The sequence below is a fragment of the Pogoniulus pusillus genome, chromosome 35, assembly GCF_015220805.1.
Source record: "Pogoniulus pusillus isolate bPogPus1 chromosome 35, bPogPus1.pri, whole genome shotgun sequence".
Classification (NCBI taxonomy): Eukaryota; Metazoa; Chordata; class Aves; order Piciformes; family Lybiidae; genus Pogoniulus; species Pogoniulus pusillus.
This window is the reverse complement of record NC_087298.1, coordinates 8,341,218-8,362,676: the sequence shown is the minus strand read 5'-3', so window position 1 is coordinate 8,362,676 and position 21,459 is coordinate 8,341,218. Positions and strand designations below refer to the sequence as shown.

The window sequence follows — 21,459 nt, the reverse complement described above, 5'->3', positions numbered from 1 at the left end:
GGGTTACACTGCAGAACTGCCTGCTGCCCTGCTCCTCGTCTGCTCCTTAATTAAGTGGTATTTCAGAGACCACTCAATTGCTTATGAGATAACAACTCACACCAGGATTACACTCTCCTGAGAAAAAATACCTCTAAGTCAGGATGGACATGAAGAAAATAAAATGAGAACGTGACCAAAACATTTAAGGGCAGCAGGTCAGAGCAAGCCACATCTTCCTGGGAGCAAGAGACTCAAGAGTGGGATTGTAAGTCACATCCATCAGCATTACAGGGACAAAGTGCAAAGAGCCAGCCTGATGGGGTGAGCTGGTGGTGACAGGAGATCGGCTTAGAGGTGGAGGAGCAGCTCTGATAGAAAAAGCTCTCACACAAACATTCTCCACTGAAGTCAACAAGAATTTCACTCTTACAAACTAATTCCCTTTTAAAAGCAAATTTTGTAACTTGCACACAGTCCCAGGGTGGGAAGAGGTCCAAAAGTTACCTGCAATGTATCGTATCTCTGGCAAACACATCATCAAATCCGGGAAACGGTTCGGCTGGTGTGGGTATTTGTACTCAGTGAAGTCCTGGCAGACATACCAGTACCGCTTATTCAGCTGCTCCAGTTGGGATGCGTTGGCCAGACCCCTGATGTCTGAAAGTGAACATGCTGAGAGTCATGAAAGTATGTCAGAGCAGCAGACTCACACTCATTGCCATTTCTTCTGGAAAGACAAACTGACTTTTAAAACGCTGTGCCTGGTCCCTGCTTCAGAGACTGGCATCGAGTGCCCAGCGGAACAAGCACTGAAACACTTGTCTCCCCTCCTGGAGTGCCCATGTCATGGACGAGCCTTACACCTGTGTGCCAGTACAGGATTTCCTTCTGTGAAAGTCCAGAAGGAGAACAGCTAATGTCCTAAGCTGCTCATCTGCAGAGCTCAGTGGATGCTCCTGGAGACAGCACCTCCAGCAGCCTTAAATCCCTGCCTGCCCTGGGTAAATTGTGTCAATGTTTAGTCCTCACCAGGGATCCAGCACAATACTTCCTCAGCCAGAAACATCATCTCAGGTGAGGAAGGCACTCAAGTCTACAATTCAAGGTATCATCATATTTCTCCCCATCTGCTTATGACTTATGTGATACGAGCTTTTACAAACTTCTCAACTAGTTATTTTTAAATTGAACTTTGCCAATGTCAGGCTGCACACACAAATAAAACCTGGACATTTCCAAGCTATCAAACTGGCAGGTGGGCCCACTGCCACCACTCAGCACGATCGATGGCATCAGCACGCTGCCGGGGTGCTGGGAAGGATGCAGGACGTGGAGCAAGGAAGCTGCGGGCCCTTGGTGCAGGCACAGTGCTGTGAGACCATCTGACGGAAGAGGCATTTATCTCCTGCCCAAAAGCTGACTTTTAAAAATAATTCTCAGGTATTTCACATAAAAAATTGCAAACTTCAACTAAAAATAAAAGAAGACAGGAAGTTAATGAAAATACATTTTGGAAAACAATGGAGCCAGCTCGAGAAGTGCATTATCCAGTGTCAGGAAACTGCCCAGGGAAGCAAACCGGAACCTCGAGCTGCCACAGATTGAAGCGTCAGCACTATCTCCGCCTGGAAATGAGTGGGGGAGGACAGAGCCACAGCACATTTTCACAGACTGCAACTATCTTTCACAGTACAAAAGACTCTGGAGACATTTATTTCCAAAATTACAGCTGAACACTTTCCACTCAGCATTTGCTTCTCAACACTTTTCTTCATTTACAAATGTCCACGGATGCAAGGCCACAACAAATGACTGGCAAAGAGAATCCACGAGCAGTAGATTGAGACAAGAGTGGAGACAGGGACAAGCATGATGAAAGACAAACCAAATCTATTCCCAAGTATTTCAGCCCACTACAGCTGTTGGGAAGCAACCAGGATCTCCTTACATGTTGAAGAACTACACTGCATGGATTTTGAAATGCTCAGGGTCTGGCAGCCAGCTTTGACACACTGGATAAGCAACAGGATGAAACAGTCCCTTCTAAGGCAGAATTCATTGCCTGCACATAAACACTTAGTTTGTGATCACTTTTCACATTGAAGAGATAGCATTAGGTATAAAATCTAAGAAGTAGAATCCAGCTAGGTGACCTAAGTATACAATCTGAAGGTTAATATCTTAAAAAGCCAGAAAATCTCCACAAAAAGGGAGGGCTGGTTTTACAAATTCACTCTTTGGAGCAGAAAAATGAACAAGTACATTTTCTAGTTGAGAATGTTTGTAAGGCTGTTAGGCAGGATAAAAAACTGCAAATTATCTGGGTTTAAAGTATTGTTTACTTCATTGCCTAAACAGTTACCTAAGCAATAATACTGGCTGTAGCCAGGTGAGGGTTGGTTACTTCTCCCAGGCAAACAGCAACAAAAAAAGGGGACATAATCTCAAGTTGTGCCAAGGGAGATATAGGATGGATGTCAGGAGGAAGTTCTTGCCAGAGAAAGTGATTGGCATTGGAATGGGCTGCCCAGGGAGGTGGTGGAGTTGCCTTCCCTGTAGGTGTTCAAGAAAAGACTGGATGAGGCACTTAGTGCCATTGTCTGGTTGATTGGACAGGGCTGGGTGACAGGTTGGACTGGATGATCTTGGAGGTCTCCTCAACCTGGCTGATTCTATGATTTAGATGACACATCTTCAGCGAAAGGTTTCTTAGCAGCTGGTAAGTCAACATTCATCCAAGCCTTACCCAGAAAGGTTCAACCAGTCTCTCTGCTCTGTGAGCTGGTATTGGCACCCTGGTTACACATGCAAAATGTCACACTTGATGCCTATATTTAAAGGCAACAAAGATTATCTAAGCTAATTTAGGATTCCCTCCAGTGTCTCACGCTGTACACCAGCGTATGGTCTGCATGATGGCATACATGTACTGAGAAGTTCCATAGCTCAAGGCTCTTTGTGGCTCTCAGACCACATTCCTCATCAAGGAAGCAAAGGCTGCTCAGACTTTTTGTTTCAGAGAATTTCTTCAGCGGGGGGACAACTCCTCTTTGTTTACTCACCTTGATTTAGGAAGTTAATGGCTTTCATGCAGGCATACTCCTCGTTGCTGACCTTCAACTGGTTAAATTTGCGAAAGAGGTAGATCAGTCGCTCCATCACCTCCATCCCCTCTTCACTGAATCTGAAGGACAGAGATCACACAACAACATATAAGGATGCATTCTGCACAACAAAGGCAAGAAGCTTATTAAAATAACTTCAGAAATGTAAGTGTTTTGCAAGAGAATTAAAAAGAATTTTCATCAAAACTGCTTGAAGCTTGCTGGCACTACTACAGCAGAAGAAGGAAAATTACTCAGTTACAAACTTGACCACTACAGATATTTTAGCAAAAACAGCTTCTCTTGGTGATTCAGTTCATCACCAGCTCTGACAGAAGGAAAGGTTTGATGAAGCCAGGAATGTGCAAAAACTTCTTTCATAAGCATGCCACTTTGGCTCTCTACACTTTTATCTTCTCAGATTTCAATGAGAGTTGTATCTCTGCACTTGACTGGGCTAATGGGAGGTTAACTAAGCAGTTTGGGGAATGAGATGAGATTTCCTAGAAGTGTGCAGTGATGCTTGTCTTACAGGGTAGAAAAACATCCTGCAAGACACCTATTGTCTTGCCAGACACACAGGTCTGTCAGTTTTCTCTCTCTGCTTGGTGTATGCCTCTGCACCTATCCATGACAGCAGTGTTATACAGCACTTCACCTTAGTCCCAGTGGATGTTTTCTGCAGTACAAAAAAAGCACCTCTAGCAAGCCTCAGAGTTCTTCTCCCCAGTTCAGACTAGTATGGGCTGTAAGGGATCCTCTGCTGGGATCCAGACCCACCAGCTCTGGAGTATCTCACCAGGTACAGCCACTCTCACTGCTGGATCTGTGCTGTTTGCTGAACAAGCAGGATATTCCTCCTCAGCACCCACACTCACCAAGGGAAGCCAGCAGGGATGGGCAGGAACAGGCAAGGAGAGGGCATGCTGATGCACAGGGAACATACATCTCCCCAAAATCTCCTGGGAAACTGGAAATTCTGCAGGTGCAGAACAAGATCCTCCTGCTGGAGGGGGTGATGGGATGCTTATTCATGAGTGATGCTCCATGTACACCCCATGGAAAAGCCAGGCAGAAGTGGAGTTGGAGCATGCAGAGGGCTGCCAGTGCCTATGGCCATGCTCCAGGACCATCCCACACTTGCCAACGGCCTCTCAGAACACATCTCCCAGCAATACCCCCAGTTTCAAAGAACCTCATATTGCAAAAATACTTAGAAGTGGGACAGAAGTGTTTAGGGAAGCTTCAGCTGCACTCTGGCATTGTACATCACAAAGAATAAGAGCACAGCCAGAAAACCATCTCTGAATAGAACAGAAATAGAACCTTTTTCACTGAATAATACCTTATTTTGGCATGTGTGTTTGTTTACTTCAAAGTTATTTGTAAAATGCATGGTGGAGTTTGACCTCAGAGAAGTGAAAACAAGCTATCTGAACTCCAGGTCACTTCTTCAAGAAAGTAATATTGTAAGTGATGAAAGCTTTGTCAGTTAATCTAAAGTTGTACAAGTTTTCTTGCTCTTGAGTTGACATTAAAAATCTTGCAGGTGCAAGATTGCAAAGCTCAAGAAGTTAATGAGCACAAAGACCACTCAGTCGTCTGTTGGGTTTAATTGTTTTTAGAGCATGCACATTTTTACCAGCCACTCATCACTTCATAAATCCAGGAGAGCTCTTCTCTCATTCCTGAAGTTGAACTGTCTTACTTTTCTGTGCATACTTTCCTCCCCTTTTCAAACAAAGCTGTTCTGTTTTTCACAGCCCTATTTCTTCTCGAGCACTGACTCCTCCACACACTCTTCCTCACACAGTTTACACCAGGCAAGTTTCTGGCTGGGAGTTATCAGGATCAGCTGGGGAGGAGGGGGAGGGAAGCACTATCAGGAGTGCTGGGGGAGGTCAGGAATCTATTCATTTCATATTCATCTCCAGAAAAACAGCATAATAAAAGAAAACATTTCATCTACCAGACAAACACAACATTTAGCCAGTTGTTAGAAGCAATTAAACCACAGGGGCTGGGCAGCTCATCCTATTCCTTCACTCAGACATTAGCACTGCTCTCATCATTTTCCTAAACAAGAACAGAAGTTAGCACCAGACCATTGCAGCTCAGTGAGATTTCTTCAGCCAGCTGTGAGATCTAATGAGCTTCGGCTTGCAATCATTACTAATCAATGCCAGAGGAAATATGAGCTCTCTGAGGAAACCCACAAGCTGAACACCTCTCCAAAGAAGCCTCTCTCAAATCTGAAGGGACTAACTTTTCCACAGGTGTACTGCACAAGGTGACCAATACTCACCAACTATTCCACTGCCAGCTGCAGACAGTTAAGCTATGGCTGAACTATCATAAAGGCAACCAGGAGGGAGCCACTGAGCCTGAGACTCCTCATGTGTGCAACTTCCCACTAAATGGATTTTTTTGGTGAGTATTTTCCTGTGTTACTAATGACAATTAATGATACTTGAAAAGCTAAATCAGGAGAAGAGACTACAGAAACACTCTGCTCCCACGAAGACCTATTTCCATCCCTCACAGATCTTCTCTGAAGGACTTTGGAGGCGACCAGCTCTGAATTGCTGGTTTCTGAAGGGCGAGGATTCCTCCTTTGTCTTGTTTTCTTACTTCTCGCTCCTATTTATTGCAACCCCAAAATGAAACAAACACTTCTCTTTTGAGGCTCTGACCAGGACAGCAGGAACAAAAGGATGGCTGAATGCAGAACAAGTGCTATTGCAGTTTTCTATGACCCTTTCTGTTCCTCATAGGAGCAGCACCAGATGCACGATGAATGGCCAGGCAGAGCAGCACCACAGAGGAACCTGCCCCAGGAAATGAAACACCTGGGTCCAGCTCCTGGCTCCTCCACTTGCCTCCACCATGGTCTCAGTCAGCCCCTCTGGTTGTCAAAAAAGACACACAAAGGAACCTCAAGGAACTGTTAGATACTGCAGTGGCCGAGGACCACAGCAGAATTTTACCGCTCTGCTCATCAGACACTTACATCTCGTGGTGACTCCTGCCCAGCCTAGTTGGGGCAGGGTGGTGTTAAAAGTGAGGCTAAGCAGCAGTTTCTGCAAATCCTACCCGTTATATCATAATATTGTTGAAATTGTGAGTCTACTACCAAAAGAAGGATCTGTCTGGTACCAAGACCACAAAAACAAAACACCCAAACCAAAACCCAGCACCCTGACCGAGATGATAAATGAAAGGCAGGTTCCTCAGAGCATCAGATAGCATGTACTATGGAAAAAACAAGAGCTAAGTTGCAACATCTTTAAATTTATGTAATCAAAACAATGAAATAGCAATTAATAATGAACACTCTGATAATACAGACAACCAGCTTTGTGAACAATTTTTCCACTGGCCCAAAGGCTTTTTAAATAAGACCTTCTGTCCCGTATCTCAGGGTTACCCAAAATGTTGGTTAGTTTTACTCTTTTCATTAAAAAAAGGCAGTTTGTAGAGCTGTGCTGAAGGGTGACAGCATTGCTGCAGAAAATTCAAACACTATCACGCACCTTCCTCTGCAAATGCAAGTTCTGAGCCAACACTGTGTAACCCTGCAATAACTGTTCCCTAAAAAATCCTAAAAAAGGAAAACAGCCACAGGTGAAGTGACTTGTCTCAGGAGAGGTGGTTAGCTAGTCACAGGGCACCTGGCTGTTGTCCTCCTGATAGCTTCTCCTTCTCTAGATCTTGCTTCCTTCCCCAGAGCCTCAGCTCATCATCTCACCTGTGTAGCTCATCATCAGAGGGAGAGTACTTAGAGGTGACATCTGCAAGGTCACCAAATATCTGTTTGCTGTAAACAGTCAGCGAGGACAGCAGGATCAGCTCCTGCCATGTAGAGCTGAGCAGGCAGGTATAGTCCTTGATGGAGAGTTCACAGAAGAACGGCAGCTTCTTGATCCAAGCAATCTGCCTGAAAAGCAATTCATCCGCCAGACGACACAACAGCGCAAACAGCTCTGCCTGAGTCACTTTATACCTGCAGGCACAGATAATATAAGGCATAAACCCAATTAACAACATTGAATGACATCATCTCACAAAGCACTTGAAAAGCAAGGCAAATACCACAGGAATTCACGTTCAAGTGCCCAGTGTGCTGGTGCCCAGAGTGTCACCAGGCAGCGGGAGTCACAATGGCCAGCACCCAACGTGCCCAACAAGCAGCTGTTAGGGAAGCCTCTCTGAAACATGAAGTCACTCACCCAGCCAGCATCCAGCTTGCTAAGCATGGGACAACATGGCCTTAGAGACAGCACTGAGGCTCTCACCAGTGGATAGATTACCCAGCTTCTACCCACCTTTGTTTATTTCCCCAGCTATTGTACTTATACTGGGCCTTTCATACAGTTAATGCAGTCTCAGAGCTCAAACCCACTGAAAATGCTCCTACATGGGCTCAGCCTGGCCACATAGCTGGAGCCCTGTGTGCAGGCAGGGACAGCCAGACCCAAAGGAGAGCCAGGAACAGGCAGCTCTGGGCAGGCTCAAGCACCATGCCAGGCACACTCACCCGTCCTCGATAAGCATCGGCGTGCCGAGCGGCTCCAGGTCCTCTGCTGACACTAACTGATTGATGAGGCTGTGCGACTGGGGGTCCAAGCTGCGTGTCTGGGGGGGCATCAGAGCCGAGTGAGCAGAGTAGCTAAAAAGGTGCGGGAGGTACTGATAGTGCGTGGACACCGGCGTCCCGATGTACTGATCCCTGAGTGCAGCGAATCCATTCAGCTCCACAGACCTACTGGAGAAGGAAAAGCTCTTCAGTGCACCCACTTGATGCATCACAACTTTGTAGTTCCATCAGAAACGTTAATCAAAACAGGGAAAGAAAAGAGAATGAGCAATGCCTGTATTTAAACCCTACAGTGGAAATAAAGGAGAGTGTGCAAGATACCTACCTTACACCTGCCTCACGCTGAGCCTGACTCAGTGCAAGTTCCACTTAACAGAGATCTGGGAACTGCTGCTGAGCAGCCATTTGGGTGTAAAACAGAAACCAAACTGTACAGAGCATTTCTACCCTGACTTCCTCAAAGAGTCAGAATTTAAGACTGTAAATTTAGTATTTACACAGCCAGTGAACACAAATGTCTGCAGCTTAAGGTGCAAGTGAAAGCGGATGGAATGCAAGTGTGAGATTCTCACCATGTTTACACTCAAAGGCTACATCAGCAGACCTGCATTAACTGACATGGATAAAACACCATCAGTTAGTAACCTAATGGAGTCATTAATTTTCAAAACATGAGCATTGCTTATGCAGAAAGAACAGTGAAAGGTAATCAAGTTCCCATAATCTGCAGAAAAGCTATCAGTATGAATTAAGAGACACAATTTAAAGATGTCTAACTCAACACTGCCTCCTTCATCATTTCATCTCCCAGCTCGACTCTTTTCAACCCAGTGGCTGTCTTTCTTAAAGCACCAGTGAGGGTGGAAGAACCTGCAGGAAGTTCAGTTTACACAAAGATGCACTCACAACATATTCTTCTTGCATAGACCCAAAGTATCACCCAGGGAAAGACAGCCAAGACTACTGTAATATAAAGTTCTTCTAGCAGTCATCCCCACCTTGAAGATGGAGTAGAAACAGGTGAAGGCTGGTTGCTCTCAGAAACTCCATTTCCAGGGGAACTATGGTCGCTGTCTCCATTGTTGCTCCATGACATGTTTGCCTCTCCCTCAAATTCTTGCCCAGACATAATTCTTTCAATCTCTTCCTCTGATATCTGTCAAATAAAGGATCACAATGGTTACTTCAGCTGAGAATAGAAATAAGGCAGAGACTCTGTACCTGAACACCTCAACTGTACCACCACATCCAATAGAACTGAAAGCACCCTGCACCAGGAGAAACATGTGCAAGTATCACATCTTTCCTTTACATTTAACAACAGACCTGAAAATTCTATTTACAGCTAATAGCAGTGACCTACAGTGCCTGCAGCACAATTCAAGTGACGATAAGACAGCAGACAGGAATGGACATGTGGAAAGATTATGTCAAATACACACAGCAAAGAGCCATCAATCAGCCACTGTCACACAGTGAAAAAGCTGGGAGTAACTGAGGCCAGTTCATCAGGGACATCACTCAGTGCTTGGCAGAGGTAAAGGTGGGGTAGGCTCCAGTTTGATAAAGCAATTGAAAGAGGCAAGGTGACACATATAAAATCAGTCAGGAAAACCTTCAGAGAGAATCATTGTTCTCTGTTTTTTCCCCAGACAAGAACAAGATGGCAGCCAAAGAAGTAATCAAGCATCTAATACCAAAAACAAGTGTTAGAGAGTAACACATAGATGAAGCTAAAATGGACTTAAAAAAACAAATTAAAAATCAGTTCACTGAAGTATAAAGTTTCAAAAAAAGAGCTTCTGGAGAAGTGCTGCATCAGAGGGGAAGATGCAACACAGAAGTTGTGAGGGACACACTCTCTGTATGGCCCTTGACAAGGCTGTCACAGAATATGTGAGGATTTTGAGTTAATACAACCCAAGAAAGCGCATGAACTCTGAACAACGTTTTCAAGAACCAAACAGAGCTCAGACAGTTTATGCTAGTCTTGCAAAAGTGTCAGAAACACTCTAGATATGAATCTGAAGAGGGTAACAGTGAAATAATCTCAGCCTAGGAAGCAGAGTTGATGGCATTAGCTGTGGCCAGCACTGACCGGTCACCGAGTCTCGCCTGAGGAGGACTCACTGGCTAGCAAGGCTGCTGTTTCACCACAGCTACACTGCTCACAGAGCCAGGAGAAATTGTTAGCTGGCCAGAAATAAAGTGTTTGCTCTTCAATACACCCACTTAGGCTTTTAGACTCAGTAGCTAATGCTGTTATAAATATGATGCTTGCAAACAGTAGAAAATGTTCTGTCAGCAGGGAAGAGATTTTTTAACTGTTTGATGCTGACCACAGGCATGGCAGCAGTGTCCAGTTCTTGCCTCTTCCTCAGTTCACTATGGAGAAAAACAATAAGCAAGCAGAGCCTCTCACCGCTTCTCATGGTTTGGTTTTGGAGTGGGGTGAGCAGCCCTTCATAGGCACAGAGTCACAGAAAATACTTTGTGTTACTCCTATTTGATTAAAATAGATAGTAAACTTTTACCAGACCTCTGTTCTAGAAGCAAGCTGGAAATAGACATCATTTCTCACATGTGCTGGACAAGTTGTTGTGCTGAATTACCTCGTGCTTTACAAGACATCTCCAGACAAGCTGTGCCATCAATCAGCTAGACATTTACCAGGTGCCCTGCTTGCAACAACTGAAGGAACTGCAGCAGGCAGCCCATGAGATTTACTGGGAGCTGCAGAGGGACAGATGTCCTTGTGCTGCTCACAAAGGACAGAGCCCTGTGATGGCCATAGACTGCCCATTTATTCACGCAGACATCCTAGGACTGTGCCATGTCCCCTCTGGGGACAAGCAAGCACCAAGCTTTATCTGCAAATCTGCAGTTCATGACACATGCCTAATGCTTGAGAATCAAAGCCCTGCTATGCCAGAAGAAGGCACAGGCAGGGCTGAGAAAGGCTCAGTAAGATGAACCTTGGCTCCATCCTGCTCCAATCTGCTGTCATGATCGAAGTCCACCATGTACAAGGCACGTACCATGGCCAAGACAGCAAAAAAAGAAGAAACCACAGAGAAACAGCTGGACATGCTCACCTGGACAGGTCCAATGCTTTTGTTTCTGCCTCCTGGCATGCCATCCTCTCTGATTGCTGAAAAAAAACAAGCAAACCTCGGTGAGGAAGGCTACCATTCGGTATTCCACAGAAGGTAATCACTAATACATAAGGATAACACAGTATCATTTGGGAAAAAATACAGCTTTTTTTAAAATTCATTTTGTTTATCAAAGCAATTTACACAGACACCTCCTGTGCTTTCCAGGGCACTGGAGAGTTTGAGCAGTACACACCCAAAAGGGCATAAACACATCAATGGGGCTACAAGCATTACTCAAACTTTAGTACTTCCTCATGTGGTCCTCCAGTGGCAAGCAATGAGGAAATGGCAATCCTTTATCACAGACAATTCCAGGATAATTTCAGAGATGGCACACAGAAAGCAAAGCTACTTCACCTCCAGAAATAACACAGTGAATACCCATAACTGCTTGGAAATGAGATGCAAAGGCTGGTGTTTCTATCTCCACAGCCTGCAGCCCTGTGAGCCAGGTTCCACCTGGAAAGACATCAATCAGTACTGCCACAGCACTGGTAACCACCAACAGCACTGTCATTGCTGAGGGTCTGGCCTTCTACAGCTCTGATGGCAAATGGAGAGGAGGTGTTTTACCCAGCTGGCTGCAGGCAAAGCAGTTGTTTAAAATCTGAGTCACCAGACTGAGCTGTGCAGTTTCACTGCAGAAGGGCAGCTGAGTCGCTAAGTACAGCAGCTGCATTTTTAAGGCTCTTTAAACAATTTCCAGAGAGCTTCAGTGAAGTCCACTTAAGGGGATTATCCTGAAGCTGCTTCTCTACCTTCCTCTTCCCTCTGCTTTGCTCTTTATTGGCAGAGTAGCTCTGCAGAAGCCACCAGCACTTGACGAAGTCCTCATGTGCCTCCTCTCCTGGGCCAGGTCCCTCTTTTTATCAGGTTCCAATCTCTTTCCCACTGCGACCTGGCTGGACTTGGCAGGAGGCTCTCCCCAGCTGCACAGTGACCTTGCTGCTGCTGCTGGCCAGCGTCACCCTGCTTGGCACACAGGGCTGCCAGAGCCCTTCCAAAGCAGAAAATTAACCCAAATGTAAAGAAAAATTTCTGTACCAGGAAATTTTTGACATCCTCAGCTCAAGTGATCCTCATCTGCTGCACTTGCAGCTCAGGGATTGCACATGCTGGGTCAGCTACAGCGCCGTGGCAAGGCAGAGCAATGCACACCCTACATGTGGACTTACTGCACATCCCTGAATCCCAGCCATGAGTCAAGCAATGCAAACCACCACATGGCAGTGTCCTGATGATTTACAGCTCCACCAGCCCATGACCTGCAGCACAGCCGTGTCTGTGGCAACTCACAACACTGTGTTACGAGGTCAGCAATACAGTTCCAATCCTTCTAACACAAACTTCCTATCAGCTCCACAGAACAGCAAGGATTTGTATTTAAAATGCTGGATAAGCCTTCCTTCAGCCACACTGGAGAAGTCACAAATGGAGGATATAAACCAGTTGTGGTAACCTTTTACATCACCAAATCTCTTCAGATCTAGCAAGGAAACAAATTGCTTATTTCCTATGAAAGCTCTTTCCAAAACCCATTATTTTCTGGTATAAAATACAAGACTGATGCAAAACTATGACATCATACTTGACTCTCTCTTAGTCCTTTTAGCTGCCTCTAACATAAGGGAACTATAGTGGCAGTTTCCCAATTTGGGGTGCATCTCTCTAGTTATCCAAGATATTGCTAATGGTGGTTTTAAAAACTTCTCAGCTATCATGTCCACTGCAAGCTGTGGACATAAATTGTCTTGGTCTTTTGAATTCAAACTGTAATTCTAGCAGGCATTAGTTTGCACCTTCCTCTTCTAAGCCTACAACATTTCACAGAGCACCTTGAAAAACCTGCTTCTGCAAAGTTTACAACTCTTCTTAGCTACAGAGACAATGATGCTGTCCTCAGGCTGGGCTTTGCTCTCTGTTGGTCTTCTACCTTGCCCATGAGCACAGCTGTAGCTCCATTCTCTTGCTCCTGTCTCCTCGGGAGAGCTGCCCTTCCTGCTGAACTGGTTTGATGAGCTGCCTTTGAAATTGGCAACACTTTGGATGAACTCCTGCACTCTGAACTCCAACCTGTAAAAACTTTAAGCCCTGTGTGCTAAGAGGAGTCAGTAGTTAGGCTGTGCAGTGGGTGTCACTAAAACCAGAGCTCTACCCGAGCATTCCTACCTCAAACAGAGGAAAACCCCAGACCTGGGAGGTGCTCATCACTACCTCATGTCTGCTGCAACACCTGACTTGGGTATCAACAGAGACAAGCACATGTTCTGCTGCAAAGCTTGGCCCTTCTGGACCAGCACCATCCCCTGCCATCCACGGCTTGATGTTTGAACTCCTCCATCTCCCAGATCATTCACAGGTACATCTGAGATGCTTCTCCTAAATGAGAGTTTCCAAGGTTTTGCTAGCTGCATAACTTAGCCAAGATCTGCAACAAAATGCAGTCACGTTTCTGTTGGTGGTCTACCAAAAGGTTTCAAGAGACCAAATGGTTCCAAAACACAGATGCACCTTCCAGAAGAGCTGTCTTGGCACAGAGCAGCATGAGCTATAGAATCCCAGAATCACTTAGGCTGGCAATGACCTCTATCATTGAGTCCGACTGTTAGAAGACGTATGTGTCTCCCCCAAAACGACAGGCAGTGTCCTCAGAGCTGCTTTTACTGCACACGCCGAGCTCTGTGCCCTGTCTGAGCTCAGAAATAACGACACTGAGACCTAGCTACGGAGCAACTTTACAGCTCCACGACACGAGAGGAAAACGCTCCTCAAGCCAGCGCAGGCTGCAGGCGAATTCTGGCGGCGGTGTGGGAAGAAAGAAGGGCGGGCAGAGCAGAGGCAGCAGAGGCAGGCAGTGGGCGGGCAGGAGGCTGCGAGCGGGCCGGCAGGTGGCGCTCCGCCCCCGCGGGTAGGCCGTGAGCGCTGCCGGCACAAGCGGCAGGCAGCAGGCAGGAAGGCAGCGGGCAGGAAGAGACGGGCATCAGGAGAAGCCAGCGAGCAGCCCAGCTGTGGTCAGGCAGCTGTTTGGGCACTCCTGACAGAGTAGTTCCAGGATTTTCCTGGCTCTCTTGAACTAGGGAGAGCAGAACTATACACAGGCTCGCTTGGGTAGAGTAGCAGAGGAGAATATCCCTCGACCTGCTGGCCACACTCTTTCTTAATGCACCCCAGGACACCATCGGCCAGCCACGAGGGCACGCTGCCGGTTCATGGGCATCTTCTTATCCACCAGCACTCCCAAGGGCTTCACAGAGCTGCTTTCTCGAAGGTCAGCCCCTGGCCTCTGCTGGTTCCTCTCCACACTTGCACGCTACAGATCGCTTAAACGAACGAACCTGTCCAGTGCTCTTGGTCACCCAGCAGCACACTTTTCAGGTCAAAGATTACCACATGAACTAGCCCACCTTCCCCAGCAAATAAAACTCCCAAAGATAATTTGTAATCAAAGCAGCCAGGAGATGAGCTTTCCATCTCAGCCCCAAGATACATCTTCCAAGGAAGATCCTGGTGGATTTGCGGTAAATTTATGGAAGTTTCAGTGCTTTTGACAGGCGGATTTTGAATGAATGATGGCACTAAAGGCAATACCAGCAACGGTTAAAACATGAGATGACACTTCTGTTTGGTGGCTAGGGAGGATGCTCCTTACCATCCTACCTGCCTGTCCAGATGGAAGCACCCTCTGTGCTACAGCAGCACTCATTCCTCCACAGATTCCTGTCTGTCATCTTTAAACCAAGAATCTCTGCTTTTAGTGGACAACTACATTTTCAGAGACTAAAAAGGCAAATGACTGGAGTAAAGATTAAAGAGACATGATACTGAAACAAATCCCAGTCTATTTTTAATTATTCATTTCTGTGCTACTTGAGATTTACCATTCTGAATATGATACTGAGGCGTTTCATCATCACTGCACACATCAGGACTAAAGGGTAGCTGTCCCTAACCCAGATGGCACATGTCTCCTTAGTGACCTTAAAGCTAACAAAACCTTCACTGGCACTCCCCAGCTCCACAGGTCATTGCTGGTAGCCGTATGTCATTAACCAGAGGCATATTATGAGTGAAGACCCTCACATTTTATTACTGGGCAGCACCTGCAGGTCTAAGCTCCATGATGATGAACAGGTAAAGTCTGACATTGACCTCTTGGGACTTTAAAAGCCTATTTAAATACTTTTTTTTTTTTGCCACATTAGCACACTGAAATATAGAAATAGTGACCACCTCACTCAGGGTAAATGTGAGAATGGATCCACCAGAAAGGACAGTAACAAACTGTTACCTTGCTTGCAAAAAGGGACCACAATGATCAACCCTCTAAATAGTCAAGTCACACAGATTTTTCCTCCAATACAGTAAGAAAGTAGCTCAGGAAGAAGAATCTTTAATCCTTGCATAATTTTTTCTTGTCAAGAATTGGAGAAGCAGAATTGCAACACAAAATGGCAGCAGCACACACTGCTAACACAGTCTGTACCTAAACCAGTAACAAGCCCAGTGTTCTTTACCTTTCCGGTTCATCCCCATCTGGAGGCATTTGAGGAGCCGGCAGTACTGGCATCTGTTGCGCTGCTTGCGTGACATGACGCAGTTCTTGTCTCGACTGCATCTGTAAACCCGCTTGTTGCAGATGCTCCTTTTGAAGAACCCCTTGCAGCCCTCGCAGGAGATGATCCCATAGTGCAGCCCTGTTGCCCTGTCCCCGCAGATCAGGCAGGTTCGCTGATCCACCCGCTCATCTGCAAGAGAAGAGGAAAGGCTCTGCGGTCAACACAACAGCTTTGATGAGAGATAAGAAAGTCCCTTGAGTGGACTAGAAAAGCCTTGGCACCACATCTGCCTGATGAGCTCCACAGGCCTGCCACAAATCCAGCTCCACAACTAGCAAGAAAATAATTTCAATTCAAAAATATTCACTACATAATAAATTCTCAACAGCAGCAAGAAAAATGAGGGAAAGTAGATGTCAAGCTTGCTCAAAAAACGGACTCATAGAAATGTCCTTTGTTACACCATTTATTAGAGATTGAGTTAGTTTAGGAAAGGAAGCACTGTGACCAGTGCATATTACAGCTGAAGAAGCCACATGGCTGCAGTGCTTGCCCCGCCACATAACAGGGTCTGCTCCTTCCATGGGCAGAAGGTCAAACCCTTCACCCAGGAGGCCAAACAACCCCCCCAGGTGGCTTCCCTGGCACTACCTAATGTATTCCCTTAACAGAGAACAGAGCAAAGAAATAGATGATATTTCCTCATCAATGTGGCACAAGCATGCCACACCACCCCAGAAGTTTATTTCATTCCAGATGTTTGGGTTTTGGTTTTTGTTTCAGTGAATGGAGAACACTCACACTGTTCATACTCCCAGGTGAAGGCTCCTCCTCACAGGGACTGAGCCACTGCCTTACACAAGAGCTGGAGCAGGGCACAGCAGCTGCCTGCATCCACCATCCCCCGCAGGGTGCTGAGAAGAGATCTCAGACCGGGAGGCACACAGGCACCCAAATACACAAACTCACATCGTGCCTGGTGTGATGCCCGCACCCTGCTGTTCCCCCTTTGTATTGCTCGATGAAATGATACAGACCTCAAGAAAGCCCAACCTTCAGATAGCAGCAGCTTGTGAAGATGTGCTAGTTCAAACTCATTCAGCACGACAACACCCAGACCGGCCTTCCTCGCGTAGATTTGACCAGGGAGCTTTCAGAGATAAAGCGGTTTTATCTATAGGACATTTTGGAGTGGGGGGAGATAGAAGTCACAGTGAAGTCCTCTCTAACCTCAATAGCCTAAGCAATCTGACAAACCAGTGTGTGGCTTCTTACTACTGGAAAACATGTGAATGCAATAAACGAGCCAAATAGATGAGGATCAGAAATGAAACCACTCTTCAGTCACACAAGCCAAGTCGAAATCTAAAACAGCTGTTCTTATTCTCAAGCTGCTTTTTCCACAGTTTAAACCCAGCAGAAACCATAACCAATCAGTGTTAATCTTTAAAGGGTTTGCTAATGCACAGCATGTAAATTTGCATTTTCCTGTGAATTTCACTACCATTGTTACCAAACCTTAAAATAAAGAGATGAATGAAGGGAACACAAACTTCAACAACGTCCATGGTGTCATCACCCCACTAAAACATTCCCCGTTCTACAGGACAGACAACCTCAGGTATGTGCTTAATGAAGACTGCAGAGGAATGCTGGTACAGATCAGGACTGGAGTTATCAGAGCATCTCGCCGAAAGGAGGCAACTAAACATGACTTTGTAGTCACCAATTGCATAATCTCTACCCTCAGCTATCTGATCAACACCGGGAGGGGGGCAGGGATTAGCCCAGGACAGAAGACTCCTCTAGCTGCAGGGTTTAGCTCAGCCTCAGTTTAACTCCTGGCCCTCCCCCTGCTCCCACCAGCAGTGCCATAAATCGCGGGTGCTGGGGGATCCCGGGGTCAGCAGCACTGGCCGCCGGGCATGCCGTGCCACGGTCGGGCAGGAATTAGGGAGCCATGAAACCACTGTCCTACACACAGAGCAAAAGGCAGGGGAGGACAGGGTGGGCTGCATTGTCCAAAAGGCAGAGCAGGATCGGGTGGATTGCTGCAGCATCATATCCCGGAATGGATCACTGTGCTCCTTCCTCACCGAAGCAAGCTGTGGATGTAAGCAAGGACTCATTTCCCGGCACAGCTTTTGTGTTGTGGGAAGAATAGGGCTGTCGCCTGGTGAACGTGGAAGATTAAAGCGAAGAGGATTCAGAATCCTTCCCTCCGTCCCCATCTCCCCGCTGGCAGGGTGACGGCGAGGTGGTGTGAATGGCCTCATCACCACAATAACTGCGGAGGCCTCCCTGCAGAAACTGTTAATTGGGTGCGTTTCCAGATTAAAATTCACTGTAGAACAGCCGCACACACCACGAACAAAGAGACACAGACCTCCGGGGAATGGAGAGGTGCTCGTACACCCTGTAAACTGCTGCTCAGACAAAAGTGGTAGACAAAAAAAAAACTACCTACAGAAAGTCTCAGAGGTTTAAAAATACCCTGTAGGAAACATTACCAGGCCCACGATGCTGCTACTGTGCTCACGGGTTTGCCAGCTCCTGACCTTTGCTATTTTTCACCCTGCTTAACCCAAGCTCCTTGTGTAGGTGAAGGGTTGGAGAGCCGGGGCAGAATCCCAGCAAACTCCACAGAAATGGTCAAGCACGAGCAAATTTAAAGCCGTTTTGTGCTGGGGGTGCTCTTGAATTTCATCTTGAAATTTCACCAAATATCAAAACACGGTAAGTACATGATCTTACAGCAAGCAGCCTGCTCCCTCTCCTCCCTGGCTCAGTCACCTCTCATCTCACTGATTCAAAAGTCACACAAAACAACACAGATTAGGGAACAAAGCGATTGATAAGAAATCTTTTCAAATACCTTGCACATGTTTTATCTCAGAGAGAGAGGGATGATGAAACTCTCTCCTCCTGCCTCGATTTTCTTGATGGGTCTTATATTTAACGAACTCATACATGGGATATTCTGGCTTTGTTCTCACCACCCATTGTAGCAGGGGCCACTAAATCAAACAGTTGCTGCTACGACAAAAGCACTCACAAAAATCTCAACCTCATCTTGAACCCTGAAGATTTTTATGGCTACTCCTTCACTAACCCCTCCCCGAAGCCACATTAAAGGATGTATTGTTTTCAGAGGTCATGGTGGGTTTCATACCACATTTTAATACAATGTAAATTCTCTGAGAATATTATGATGTTACACAAGAGCCACAAGATGGAGTGAGAAAGAGAAGTCTCTCCTTGCCTATGTTTTATAGGGTAAATAGTTGAAGCAATGCTCTTTTTAAAAAACATTTATTTTTCTTCTCAGCAAAATGAGTGATCTAGATAATTCTTAAAAGAAAATACCTTTGAATGCTGCTGAAGCACACAGCAAAGTCATGTACAGAAAACACTAAAGCATAGAAGTAGCATATCAAATATACAGCAAATAAATTAAAGTGTTGGAACAAAGGTCCAGCCCTCAGCAAGCCTCCATCACCACTCCCACCTGTATCACTCTTGTGGGCAAACACCCTGATCAGGCTCTGGGGAAGCTCCTTTGGTGCTCCAAGAGTGGTGGCCAGCAAGGTCACATACCTGAAGAGGACCAGAAGTTGGCATCATCTCGGCAAGGACAACACCCACCCCTGCAGATGCAACGTAAAAGCAGACAGTCCCTACAGCTCCCTGCAAGAGATTTACCTTGGAAATACAACTGCGTGCCAGTGCAGACAGCTTGTGCGACTTGTAACATTGGTGCTCTGTAACAGAGCAGAAACAAAGACTTTATTTCCTAGAGTGAGGCCAGAAGTGAAGGCACAAACCCCCAGGGCACACGGTGCTGGGACCCGGTGCTGCTGAAAAGCGAGAGAGATGTGGAAAGCTACAGATTGCAAAACTTCCCATTTATACAAAGAATGTGACTTACAGCTACAAAAACCTTTCATAGCTGAAAAAAGCTTACAGGTGATGCTCAGCACTGCACTTCCTTAATCTACTTAACATCTCTTCAACTGTGCATCATTTATTTGCTTCATGATTAACTCTCCCTATCACACACAGCCCACAGCACCCTTTAGCTGGATTTAAATATCAAACTGCTAAATACCAGCTGCTTGGGGAGAGAGAGAGCAGGAAGGGGACATCTCACACATGTGTTACTCAAATCTTAACAAAACCTCACTTGACTCTTGCCTCTGATGAAGTGTCAAACACAAACATACATCTTGGAGGCTTCTTTTTCTCCTCATCTTTCCTAACAATTTTTGTCACTGTCAATGTTGAGTTTCAAGAAAATCATGTTGATAAATTCAAGAAACAGATTTGGGGCCACTCCCCCCTCTCTGCAGAGCGCAGCATTGTCCAAACAAGCCCACCCCCAAAACCAGGCACATTCACTTAAGGGCCTTTTCTTTAACTTATAATCGATGAACACAGGGATTATATTGTCTGTTGGGCAGTCCCTCCCTGGGCCAACAGCCACCTCGGCGGCCGAGCCCATGGCTGGGTACACAATGGGCCAGGAGATCCTATTCCTAAAACCCCACTCTCTGCACAGATGGGGGTCCCAGCCCCATGCTGGACGTGGGCAAAGGCACCACTGTCCTGCCTGGCTGGGCCAGGCTCAAAGAGCAGATTGTGCTGCCCGGATCAGGCCGGCCATGGCGAGAGCCTGAATGGAATTAACCCTCTGTGAACTAAAACAAAAACATTTGTGTGCCCAGCTGGGATAAAGGTTAATTTAAGTGGACAAGCCTCCTCAATTCTTTTAACAACAAAAAAGAAGAGAAAAGAAAAGAGGCTGTCTGCAACCTTATTCTCTGTACTGTAAAAAGATGTTCTACTCACAGAGACACAGAGAGCATGGCTGCATTTTAAACAGAAAAAGAAACGCTGTAGCAGAGAAATGGCCAGCACATCTCAGCTCTGCTCTCCCTTCCCAGCAATTAAATCCCAAACTCACACCGATTGTGCTTCTGCCAAGGAAGAGCTCAGTCAAAAGAAAGCACTCACACAAAACAGAAATCATCAGTGACTCTGTTTCATGTAGGTATAAATCAAGAGTGTGCAGCTAATTAAACCCATCACCCTTCCCTTCTGCAGGCCGGGACCCATCTATTTGCATATCAAAAACTCATCTGTGAAACGCAGCTTCTCCGGGGCAGGCTGGGAGCCCCTCTCCTCCTCACCCCAGCACCCAGCCCTACACCCCATAGTACCCATGTCCCCAGTATGGGCAGGAGCTGGCCAAGGAATGATGCTGCGAGACTGATGCTTTGCTCCACCGTGTAGCACTGGGAGGACAAGCGACAGAGCCTGATCCTTCACTCCGGCCAGTTGTTGCACAAAGAGTTTGGAACAAAAGCCCCTCACACCCAAACGTGCCCGGTTAACCAGAGCAGCTGTCTGCTGCCACTGGACCCAGCATGAGGGTCCCCATCACACTGTCACTTCACACCACGGACCGGCTCCCAGTTTAACCAGCGCTTTCCCCAGGCATCAGCTTTCCCTAATCCAACTCGAGAAAAAAACAAACGCTTTTTGTGCAGTCCCTTACCCCTTCCCCTGCACAGCAACACACTCCCAATTCAAATTCAGTTTGGACTCTTTTAAAAGCGACTGACTGCAAAGTAGTAACATTAAAAGCTGACTTGTCTGCCTAAAGACAATTCTTTTGCACCTATTTAAACCGTCCAGATGTGCCGCAACTGAGAGTGATGCGGAGCTGAGAAAATCTATGCTCGAAACAACAACCACCCCCAGCAGCAGTCCCTGCCTACAAGGAGGCAGGGCCTAGGCACAACCAAAAATAATGACTTTTCACAATGTGTGTGACCTGAACACAAGATGTGCTTCCCTTAAATACTTCACCCTCACCCTGCTGAAAAGCTTTGCCACTGCCTTTGCTCATTGTGGGGTGGTGGTGGGAAAGCTGTAAAATATCAGTGAACTCCTATTAGTCCCAGGAGCGATGGAGCAGCATTATCAAGTGCCTACATGACCCCGATACTATCAATAATTAACAATACTAAAAAAAGCTCTTCCAGATGGTCACAGGGATT

At 46.3% G+C, this 21,459-nt stretch overlaps 1 protein-coding gene and 1 long non-coding RNA gene across 5 annotated transcripts in view; both read right to left on the bottom strand.

The window, feature by feature from the left end:
* NR6A1 (nuclear receptor subfamily 6 group A member 1) overlaps positions 1–21,459 on the bottom strand; it is an 89,318-nt gene that overhangs the window by 7,258 nt on the left and 60,601 nt on the right. For 3 of the 4 annotated variants that reach the window (XM_064171118.1, XM_064171120.1, XM_064171121.1), the window contains 7 exons: positions 15,356–15,586; positions 10,779–10,834; positions 8,682–8,839; positions 7,624–7,851; positions 6,835–7,089; positions 3,045–3,166; positions 487–639 (listed from right to left, as the gene is read on the bottom strand). In XM_064171118.1, coding sequence (XP_064027188.1) covers positions 487–639; positions 3,045–3,166; positions 6,835–7,089; positions 7,624–7,851; positions 8,682–8,839; positions 10,779–10,834; positions 15,356–15,586 — 1,203 coding nt within the window. The remainder of the gene's footprint in view (positions 1–486; positions 640–3,044; positions 3,167–6,834; positions 7,090–7,623; positions 7,852–8,681; positions 8,840–10,778; positions 10,835–15,355; positions 15,587–21,459) is intronic. The other variant, XM_064171119.1, reaches the window with a different exon arrangement.
* Positions 18,979–20,080, bottom strand: LOC135190142 (uncharacterized). The gene is made up of 3 exons (XR_010308432.1): positions 19,326–20,080; positions 19,100–19,158; positions 18,979–18,994 (listed from the first exon to the last, which is right to left on the bottom strand). It is a non-coding gene; the product is annotated as an uncharacterized LOC135190142 (long non-coding RNA).